The following is a 12,049-nucleotide window of genomic DNA, read 5'->3' as shown; positions in this document are numbered from 1 at the left end:
TTGTATACTGTGCACAATGATGTGAATGTTTCAAACATGAAGATTTGCATTGCTCCTCCACAATTCAGCCTCTTGGCTGGCGTGGAAGTATTTTGATAAACCAAATTGAATTGAACTGCATTGAGTTGAATTGAATTGAATTGAATTAAATTGAATTAAATTAAATTGAATTGAATTGAATTGAATTGAATTGAATTGAATTGAACTGAAGATTTTGCATTAAAATCAAATCGCTATTTTGTAGTATTTTGTTAAACCAGCTTGAAATGAAGGGAATAGAATGGAATTGAAGATATTTTGATAAGGAATTATGAAATGAATTGAATGGTTTTGTTATTCAATCACACCCATTTGTGTCAACAAAAAGATCTCTATACTGTTTTACTTTATGTGAACATGCATGCACTGTACCCTGACATCATCAAAGAGCTCTAGTCATTTGGATTTTGCTGGAATACCTTTGTGATGACAATGACTTGATAGAGAAGTCAATTATGCTTTACATTAAAACATGCTGCCTTCCTCTTTTGAGAATATTCACATATCAATTCCAAGTTTTATAGGAAACACCAGACTCGTGATCTACCCTTAACTATCTGGTCTTGACCATGAAGTGGCGATCTGCTTAAGATTACTTTTGATGTCAAGTGCCATCATGGGGAATATCAAAATGCTGCCAAAGTGCTATTTAAGAACAGAAGTTTTGTTAAATTCATGTCTGCTTTTGTTCATTTTTGTCTCGCCGGCTTTATTAATGGGGAAATGCAGTCCAGATATAAGTTGGTCTTATAGGATAGAGTAAAATATTACGAGTTCAATGGTAAAATGTTGATTGGAATTGGGTGAAAAATAAGGTTATGACGTTTTGAAGTTTCGCTAATTTTTCAGGAAACAGTTCTTGAACAGTCAATATGAATATGCAAATGGCAAAGTGAGCATGTCATACCCTTCCAACTTGCCATATAGTTTGGACATAAAATTTTGAAATTTCCAGTTTTTCATTCAAATACAAATATGCCTGAGGCTCAATCTTGATATCTGTAACTGATCACTATTCTGAAGTTATTCAACCAGGAATAACATTTTATATTTTAGATTTCAATGACAGAAACACTGAATTTTTGTCATATTTTGGAAACGATCAATGAAAAATTGTGAGGTTATGGCATGGTCAGCTCACTCATTTGCATATCCACTGTACAAGAACTGTTTTGCTGAAATAAGCAACATTTCAAAATTTCATATCTTCCTTATTTTTCTTATTTAATTTTCAAGATTCTACTCCTTTTTTTTTATCAGACTAACTTGTTTTTGGACTGGATTTCCCCTTTAAAGGGGAATAATACTCAAATATACAGTCAGCTTTGTCTATTGTGGTCACTCAAGGGAGACAAGAAAAGTTGCATGCTGCTATAGGCAGGTGGCTGCTATATACAGGGTCTTTAACCTAACACAGCTTTCCGGGGGGGGGGGGGGGGGGGGGGGGATTTTAGTGGCAGTGTTATATGGCAGGTGGCCACTATAAATAGGTGGCTTCCAAGGCAGGTTTGACTGTATATGGGTATTGACTGAATCCAGCAATATTACTTGTAGAATACATCAATTTGAGGAAAATTTGACTATTTGTTTGGAAGATTTTAAAGTTTCACTGACTGCCATTGCTGGATGGGAAGGCTATAACACTGTGAGACATCACTGCAGGACAACATCTACACCAAATAGAGAGAATTCCACAAAATTTGATTTTTTTATGAAGAGTACACATTCTCTTAAAGGGATTGTATGGTAGTTGTTTCAATACTGAAAGTTAAAAAAGAATGATAATTTTTGAATGAATTTGTTCGATTTACTTCAAACTTTACTGATGTGTCCTGCAATTATTGCAAGACCCTCCTGGGCCAAATAACTTTACAAACATTTAGTCAAATTAAAGAGTTTCCCTTTTTTTTTTGAAAATAGATTAAATGTCATTTGTCAACATTTGAAGTCTGTTACTGTTTAAGGCAAAATAGAACCATTCCAGTAACACCTCACTTGTAATATAACAAGGAAGATTTGTGGAGTTATGATCAGAATATCCTGAACTTTTCATTTTCTTAGTTATGTAGCAGCTTTAATCACAGATATCTCAACAAGAATGGAGTGAACTCGTTTTGCAATTTAAAACGTTCAATTGTGTACAAAATTGAGCCTGATAACATGGACTTAGGGAACCTTTCATGTCATAGCACTATTCAGAATCACATGTGCCTTAACCCATTGAGGACGGACTGACTTTGCTACAACACACATTTCCCATAAACGCCTGCCCAAGTATACTCGGGACTCGTCCTCAATGGGTTAACATATCAAGTCAATTTGAGACAGACACATCAACTTTGATTGATTTTTTTTTCTTTCTTGAGTAGGACCCTCATGGTATGTTGCTTATTTTAAGATTACTTTACTTTAATTTTGCCAAGTACAGGCTTTTGATAATTCTGCTTCCAAAATAAACAAATATAGGAGAAAGAGAATTTAACATATTTTCCGTTTTCTGACATAATGAAAGAGCACCTGACTTTCATGTTTCAGAAGGCAAGGGGAATGACATCACCCTTGATGTATGTCAGTAACAAGTGAAGGAAATTAAATCAGTATTAAATCGTGTATCAATAATTGTTGACTCTGCATCATGATTACATATTGGATGGGTCAAATGGGAAAATTATTCCTGAAAAATTTTCCAGATTCTGACAAATCAACTCAAAATCTGCATATTATTCAAATAAAATTCTTTCAATGTTGAATAAATGTCGCAAGACATGGCTCCACTTTGTTAGAAAGCATAAGATGTACGGTATTTTCTTTGTCTGAATAAAGGTCTACACTTTATAGAAACCAACATGACAATGGTACAGACTCAGGCATATTAAAGGTCCCTTTTACCTTTGGGAGCAGTGATTTTAAAAATGTTCGAGGTCACATAAAAATTTGATGCATACATGTAGGTCACCTGTATCACAAATCATCCTACCATATAAACATTTCGCAGTAAAGCCTAAAATATAAGGAGATATCAGTATTTTTCTCGATAAACTGTAACTGTAGACAGTTTAGTCTGGAAACATTTTTATTAAAACTAATTGTTCACATTTTTTACATTTAACAATAGAATACTTAACATTGATTTTACTGATTCAAATTTTTACAGTGGTTGTTTCTATCCATAACTTATATTTTTAAGAACTATTTTAAAGTGCTATTGCTGGGTTTTTGTTTCATGTGCAAATGTTAAATAATGCCTTTAAATCTCAGATAGTAAGGTGTCGGTCTTCATTGGGTGTAAAACTTGGAAGATATGCTCCTTTAATGAGTAGACCTACAGAATTCCATGAATATGAGTCTTTCACAATCCTACACCGTATGTCCCCGTCCCCCCCCCCTCCCCTCAAAAAAAAAAATTACTATGTCCAGGACCCTCTGCAATGATAACTGTAAAAATAGTTAATCAATCCAACTATTTCAGTGTATGGAACTATAACTTATTACCCACATCTTTCAGAAAACCCCATCCAATTTGCTTTAGTGGTCAAAGAGAAATGAGGATCTTTGTAGAGCATATCAGGAATCCCTTCCCTCAAAGTTCTGTCCATTGTGTTCACACACCAATATGTAGTTCCAAGAGCATCCAAGCAGTAAACTCGGAAGAAATAAACCCATGGCATGCTTTACAACGATCCATATTTCTCTGTGACCACTTAACCAAATTGAATGGGGTTTTTTGCTATATATAGGTACTGGTAATAGTGGTAAGATGTTATGTCTTTAGACCCTGAAATATCATTTGGACAGTTTTGTTATATTGAAAGTTTTTGATGTGGAAATCTGATCGTATTTTTCTTTTTTTTTTTGGGGGGGGGGGGGGGGAGGGGAAGGATGACATACTGTACATTACTGTTCAAAGAGAAAGAGGGAAAAAAGCAATGGATGGGCTGAAGGCAACAGTCAAGGGGCGTGTAATTCAGAGAAAACGAGACTCTGACTTAATGATGAGAATTCCTCAGTCTGTTAGTATTGTATGACATCTGGTACTGTACATGTAGCTCTCTCTGTTAGGTAGCCAGTATCATTGATTCACTGTTCCAATTAGCTTTTAACCCAAGTTTGAGATCAGTTAGTTTTGGTTTACATTCTCCATCCTTTCTCAAGTCTGGAAGTCTGAAGGTATTAATAGTTTTTTTTTTTTTTACTCTCAAGCTGATATTTGAGAATGGAGAAAATCAATATTAACCAGTCCTATATATTCGAATGACAGGTGTTACCTGATGCCAATGGCTGTTTTTCTTCATACTCTTCTGTTTTTATGAAAAAGTGGTCGTTTTGAATACGTAACTCATCTTTCAACCTTTTTTTTCCTACTGATTACATCTGTAGCTCTGTTTTTATTGCTTATGTTTGTCAAAGTAATTCAATATTTTCAATTTGAGTTAGTTACACTAATTAAATCCCATGTTAGAGATGTTTTCAGTCAAGACACCATTGCTCTGATATCGAGGTAAATATGGTAAGGATTTACCCCTTTCTCCTGACAATATTAAAGCTTTGCTTGCCAAGTTTTTTCTCAGACATTCATGTGACCAACAGGGGAGGCCATGGCTATAGAATAGGGATTAGGGGGATTAGCTAATCTCTATTCATTGACCATATAGTTTTCTAGACATATTTATCATTCTGCAAACGAAGCATACTTACAGTTAAAAGCATGTTATGCACTTGAAGACAAAAGTCTGGCTCAAATTTTCAGTTGGGATTAAGTCGTGCTGAAATTTTGTCACCTTTCAGTGTTTGTAGTTTTAAAGTTAGAGTCAATACAATCCCCTCATGTAAGCTATTTCTTTGTGAGAATTTGTCAGTCTGTTTCATTTTAAGACATCTGGTCCTGTATCTCCAGTATCATTTATCAACAGTTCCAATCAGTTTTTGACCCAAATTTTGATTGATTAGTTTTGATTTTCATTCACCGCCTTTTCTCAAGTCTATATACTCAATAGTTGTGAAAGCATTAGGGTTTAAAACAGAAATCTGAGATGCAAAAAAGTCAACATATTGAAGTTCCAAGCAAAGCTGAGAATGTAGAACAGTCAACATATTGAAGTCCTAAGCAAATTTTATAGTATGCCATGTGCTGTTTGTCGTCATGTTTCTCTTCTTCTTGTTGGAAAAACTGATATTTCCTTTGCCAAACTGATCTTTGAAAGTTTATCCCAGTCTGCTACATATAGGCGTACATTTTTTTCTCTCTTTTTCCCATTGCTTATACAATGTATAAGGTGATATCAAATGTATTGATTTTTTTTTGTGTGTTTCATCAATATTTATTAGTATTCATAAATGATGATATTAATGTATTGTACCAAAGAACATGCAGTTTTACAGTCTAGTTTTTCTTTGTTGTTTGTTTGGTTTTATTTCTGCATTTTTCATCACTTCGATTCAAAATAACATCATGAATAGTATTTTTTCTAAACATTTTCAATGTAAGATAACATCATCAATGATATTTTTCAAAATTACAGACGAGAGAATAGACAGTGCAAACATAACTTACAAATCTATTATCAACAATGATAATTGACACCAGATTAAAGGGAATGTTTACAAGGAGAAAAATGCTTCAGACCACATATCGTAAGCGCGTGCTTGAAATGATAATAGGCCTGAGTGGCCTGTTGCTGTTACTCTCTGTAGATACGATTGTATGCTTGACGTGTATCTTAATTTGAACACCAAGTGAAAAAGAATGAACTACAATTAGCCTGGGATTTTACCTCGCATATCAACTGATTACTGGTCATCAACACTGCCACTGAGCTGAAGCCAATTCAATGCAGTGTAACAGTCAATAACAGTCAGTTCTCAGAACGCATAATACTGCTTTATGCGTGTACAAATGGAAACAAATATTTCGAATATTTTTCTCTATTCACATGTAATTAACAGTTATCAAAGATTAAGTTTTTAACACAGATTTGAATTTATCAAAGTATGAAATGCATTTAACACTGCGAGGGATGTTATTCCATAATGATGGTCCCATTTTTCCAAAAGCCCTATCACCGAATGTCTTAGATTTGACACTTATTTCAAAGTGGACATTTTTTTTTTTATAATTTTGAGCGTAGATTACAACCAGGATGATATGGCTTGATGAGTTCACTGAGGTATGCAGGGGCATTTCCATGAAAAACATTTGCATACAAGTGTCAAAATCTTAAACCTGAAACCTAATAATGTTTGAGGGCAAGTCCAAGCTATTTGATCACACAAGACTGAAAATTCAAAATGGGTCAATCTACATAAACTTGGTATCATTTTAAAGCCAAGAAGTTAAAATACATGAATTTCAAAAAGAAAAGTAAAAATCCTTCTGCATAGCCAGCAATAAATTAATTAATCTGCATAAATTAAGATTTAGAGTAATGCGTGGGACATTCAAAAATTCTGCATTTTAAAATATATCTTTTAAAGGGGATGGCTAGTAACCGATCAGTGGGAATCAGTGGGAATGCTGAGGGATGATTGTTCCAATCCTTGTGGGATTCATTTAAGAGTACATTATATATCTACTGTTGTGTGAAAATGATTTGCTTCAGAACGGTCTCATATTCAAGTAATGTGCAGATTAATGCCCCGTCACTGACCAGGGACGCTTACCTGGAAACATTAAACTGCACATTACTTGAATATGAGACCATTCTGAAGCAAATAATTTTTACACAAGAATGGATATATAATGTACTCTTAAATGAATCCCACAAGGATTGGAACAATCATCCCTCAGCATTCCCACTGATTCCCACTGATCAGTTACTAGCCATCCCCTTTAATGTTTACAAGTTTTTATGAAAATAAGTATGGTGACCTTAAGTCTGACTAGCAAGTTATCATGACTGTTTCAGTTTTGACATTTCAGTTTCTCAGCTGATTAAATATGCAAATGAGGGATGGGCCAAAATTAGCATGTCCCACGCGTTACTTTTTTAGGTCATTATTTCTCATTTGCATAAAAGTTAATGATTTAATTGACTTGAAACTTTCAAAAGACCAAATTCACAATAAACCTAATCATATCCAAGAGTATAAAGTTAGTCCGATAAATCTCATACTTGCGATTTTCAATTAAATTTAGTAACGCGTGGGACGATTTGTGTACAAGTCAACGGAAGTGTACTAAATCTTAGTCTTCTATGGGAAATGTGTACATTATTGAGGGATTTTTTGTAATTTTCTGATTTCTGACTTGAAATTTGGTGAAAAGTTCCACTTTGGATAAATTATTCACAAAAGATCATTACATGCTATTTTCAAGGTCACATTCAAAGTCAAATGTCAAAAAATAAAGGATAACACAGGCATTTCATGTTTTTTATTATATCTTTTGTTCTGGTGGGTCTAAATCATTTGAATTTGCAAGAAATTATTAGAAATACATCTATTTAGATGATTAGTACCCCAAATTAAAGTTTCTCTGAGCAAATGTGCAATTCACATCACAATATTCATAGTGACAAAAATGTCCCACGCGTTACTTGTCCCACGCGTTACTATACCTATCTTTCTATAATTGACCTTGAGAGAAAACAGTTTCATGATTTTTTCTGAAATGTTTTGTTTCAGGTACAGTTATTGTTGTAGAAAAAGATGTTTGTAATGATTTTATAGTATACCAAGTATTTTCACAATAATTGAGATAAAAGTAAAAGAAGAAAAAAAGGACAATTTTTGTGGTCCCATGCGTTACTGGAGAATAAATTTGCATAAATTGAATACTGAATGCGTGATTCTGATTATTTCTATCGTTTTGAACGAAGATACCTACTAGCTATCAAAAGCAACCCAACATATGAAATTTCAATCTTAACAGTGCAATGTAGGGCTAAATCTTCTTGTGATGTCCCACGCGTTACTGGTGCAAAATAGCTTGGACTTGCCCTTGAAGAAATACCCACTGTCTCACCTCTTGTACATACTCTCTTGGCCTTATTCAGAATTCATTAGCCCCCAGTAAGGCAAGATGTACGTCACATAAAGATTTACATTAAAATGTAAGTGTTCACATGAATTCATGCTCCTCTAACACATAATTACAAGCTTTGTAAGTAACTTCTTTTCTATGAGTGTAAGATTGTGAAATTGAATCAAGAGAGATCAGGGGCGATATGCATAATATTTTAGCAGTTATTTTTTGTTGTTGCATTGATTGATTGATTGATTGATTGATTTAATTTTCTTATTTTCTTTTTAAGGGGAAGGGATTTCAGCATTGTTGTTGGTTTCTGTGTATTTGTCTGTTTGATGTGTACTTCTCCAGATTGTTGTTATTACCTGCACCCTCTCCATTTGTTTTTATCAGCTGACATACTTCACCCATGCCTGCATGGAGTTGAATCTGGGTGGCACTATCATGTTCACCGACCCGTGGCTGACCGGTCCAGCCTTTGCCAGAGGCTGGTGGCTGATGCATGAACCTCCTGCTGACTGGCTTGACCGCTTGTCCAAGGCTGACTTCATTTATATCAGCCATGTCCACTCAGACCACCTCAGGTAAATAAAGTGACTCCTTCAACTTCTAGCAACAATTATGACAATATTTTATAAACATTTGTTTTTTTAATAATACAAATTATTACACCCTTCTAACTGATGAAAAATCACATCATTCTGTGACAAAGTTTATGTTAAAAACATATTTTCAAAAAATTTGGCAATTTCGTAAAATTGTAAACCTCCATGTCAAAATTTCAGAATCGTCAAATCACTGCAACTAAGATACCATATCAATTTTCATAGATTGTATTTTTAGGGAATTTTCTTGACTTCAATTTGTTACGTGCATTCTAAGAGTTATGGGTATTGAAGTTTGAGGCTAATTTTCCTCTCATTTTCAGTTAAAAATTAGCCAAAATATACCTTTGATTTATCTCCTGAAGAATTCAGAACTCTTATCGATATGACAGATACGATTCTTGATGAGTTTGAAGGGTAAAAACATGAAAGGGTACGACCGATTACAAATATACTGGGACTAGTAAATGGTTGTTGGTTCTTGTTATTGTATGAATCTTTTTCTCTTTGTATATAAGTGTTATCTATCCTGAGGGTCGTATTCTGAGAGATAATTAGAGTTAAATCAACACTCAACAAGTGATATCCTTTCCTGAGAGCTCAATTAAAGGACAAGTTCACCTTCATAAACATAAGGATTGAGAGAATGTAGCAATATTAGTAGAACACATCATTGAAAGTTTGAGGAAAATCAGACAATCCGTTCAAAAGTTATGAATTGTTGAAGTTTTTTTGCAGTACCCGCTGGATGAGAAGACTACTGCAGTGTATGAATAACTTAGATGTCACATGCGTACAACAATATAAGGAAAATATAAAGAGAATTTCACAAAATTCCATCTTTTGAAAAAAGTACACATTCCCCTACCTCGTTACCGATAAATGTTATGGGTAATATTATTCCCCCTGCCTTTAGAAAGAGGCAAGTCAATTGCTCTTTTATTATGCGAAAAAAGTGAAAATATGTTGAATTTTCTTTTATATTTTCTTTATACTGTTGTACGCATATGACTCACAAGCTGTAGTAGTCTCCTCATCCAGCGGTTCCAACACAAAAATTTAAAAAATTCATAACTTTTGCATCGATTGTCCAATTTTCCTCAAACTTTCAGTGATGTGTTCTACTAATATTGTTGCATTTTCTCAATCCTTATGTTTATGAAGGTGAACTTGTCCTTTAAGTAGGAGGTTCATTAACCCGTTCCATACTTAATTCTGAAATCCCCATTGATTTAATACACAGGCCACCAGGTTCCCGTATGGAACGGGTTAACATCATTGGTTGTTGATTCTTGGTCTTGTATGAATCTTTTTCTTTTTGTATATATCAAGTGTTGTTTATCCCGAGTGTGGTATTCTGAGAGATAATTAGAGTTAAATCAGCACTCAACAAGTGATATCCTATTCTGAGAGCTCAGTAAAGTAGGAGGTTCATTAACAACCATGATTGTTGATTCTTGGTCTTGTATGATTCTTTTTCTTTTTGTTTATATCAAGTGTTGTTTATCCTGAGTGTGGTATTCTGAGAGATAATTAGAGTTAAATCAGCACTCAACAAGTGATATCCTTTTCTGAGAGCTCAATTAAGTATGAGGTTCATTAACCCGTTCCATACTTAATTCTGAAGTCCCCATTGATTTAATACACAGGCCACCAGGTTCTCGTATGGAACGGGTTAATAACCATGATTGTTGATTCTTAGTCTTGTATGATTCTTTTTCTTTTTGTTTATATCAAGTGTTGTTTATCCCGAGTGTGGTATTCTGAGAGATTGTTAGAGTTAAATCAGCACTCAACAAGTGACATCCTTTTCTGAGAGCTCAATTAAGTATGAGGTTCATTAACGACCGTGACAACAAGTGTTTTGGGAGGAAAGTCGTGTGCACTTGCACTTATCAATGCCCATGTGCCGCGGAGAGGACTTAATTACAGAGATAATGGTAAATTGGTGTTCTGAGTGCGTGATTAGTAGTGAAAATCAATCAAAAATGTAATTCTACCTACGGGCCCCATTCAAGGAATTTAATCAATTTATGTGATATACTTAAAGAGGATGACAACTTTGTGTGTACAGGTGAAGGGTTGTAGTCACAGACTGTAATATGCAGATAGTTCTTTTGTTGTAATTGCAGGGTTGGGCAAGTGCGCATCCGGGCTTAATCTACAAATCATGATATCCGTGTCTAGCAATGGGTGTGATTGGATGGAATAATGATTTGATAGGGGGAACTTAAGATAATATTCAAGACATCAGAATACTGATTTTGCTTAACATTAAGGTGAACAATCAGATCCGCGATATCATGGATATGCTTGATACTTCCAAGTGTCTTTGGCTAATACTATATATATTTTTTTTTAAATTGTAATAACTACACACCATGTCTATGGCAGAAAAAGTAAAAATACTGTTTTCTTCAAAAAGTGTTCCTAACATAATACTGCAATGCTATTCACGAGGTTAGCATTCCTTTTGCACATCATGTGTGAGTTATCTTGAACCTAAAGTGATTTAAATCTCTTGATAGCACTGAGACTGCTTGCATGAATGCCTTGTGAACTTTGACCTCCAGAGGAAAGAGGAAGTAACATTGTTACAAATCCATTCTAAAACTAAAAGTAGTTAAACAGTTCAGCAGCACAGTTAAGAAAAAAAAAATCATTTTCATTAGACTGAAGTGAAGATGTGTACATTGTAATTCAGTCTATCATGAAAATAGTTCCAATGACATTCAAATGTCATTTTGGGATATGATATTGAGTGCAGCCATCGTCTGTGAATCATTTCATCTGTGTCAGGGTCATTTATATCAGCACAAGATAACAAGAGCCTCGCTTTGTTATATTTGAGCCCCATGCTGTTTTAGTTTTCAGTCTACCAACATATTTGTACAAGAACATAAAACTGCTGAGAGGCTCAATAAGTGGTAGGCCTATCACATACCAGCCTGGAGACAAATTGTTTGCATTGAAATTGATCATGCTGGAGAAAGAAAACATGTGAAGCAAATGGCATTGAAGAGGAATGGACTTCAAGGGAAATGGACCTGCATCCTGCATCACTTTCATTGGAAAGTCCAGACGAGAAACTAAGTTCTTTTATTTTTACTTGCCGTAATGGGTACATTACAGACAGCCATTTACGCACCATTATGAAAACAAGACATTGCCACAGATTTCATAATGCCATTTTTATCACTACATGCACACACACACACACACACACACACACACACACACACACACACACATTCATACACATTATGTTTCTTTATCATTAAAGGGCAGTGGCACTCTAATGCACAAAATGTGGATTGAGTGAATGCAGCAGTGTTAGTATGGCACATAATGAAGTTTGAGGAAAATCTGACCATCTGTACAGAAGTTACAAATTTTTGAAAGTTTTGATGCCACCATTGCTGGGTGAGAAGACTACAAGAAT

The 12,049-nt window shown here is 34.6% G+C and overlaps 1 protein-coding gene across 1 annotated transcript in view; it reads left to right on the top strand.

Annotated features, from left to right (window-relative positions):
- The window catches only part of LOC139743196 (cytidine monophosphate-N-acetylneuraminic acid hydroxylase-like), a 126,046-nt gene that overhangs the window by 50,929 nt on the left and 63,068 nt on the right, over positions 1 to 12,049 (top strand). The window contains exon 5 of the mRNA XM_071653695.1: positions 8,396 to 8,586. Within this exon, the coding sequence (XP_071509796.1) occupies positions 8,396 to 8,586 (191 nt within the window). The remainder of the gene's footprint in view (positions 1 to 8,395; positions 8,587 to 12,049) is intronic.

This window comes from Diadema antillarum, unplaced genomic scaffold (genome assembly GCF_040938485.1).
Source record: "Diadema antillarum isolate AM-2024a unplaced genomic scaffold, OU_Dant_1.0 seq00001057_RagTag, whole genome shotgun sequence".
In the NCBI taxonomy this organism is placed as follows: domain Eukaryota; kingdom Metazoa; phylum Echinodermata; class Echinoidea; order Diadematoida; family Diadematidae; genus Diadema; species Diadema antillarum.
Note: the sequence above shows the minus strand (reverse complement) of the source record. Positions and strands in the feature narration are given on the sequence as shown.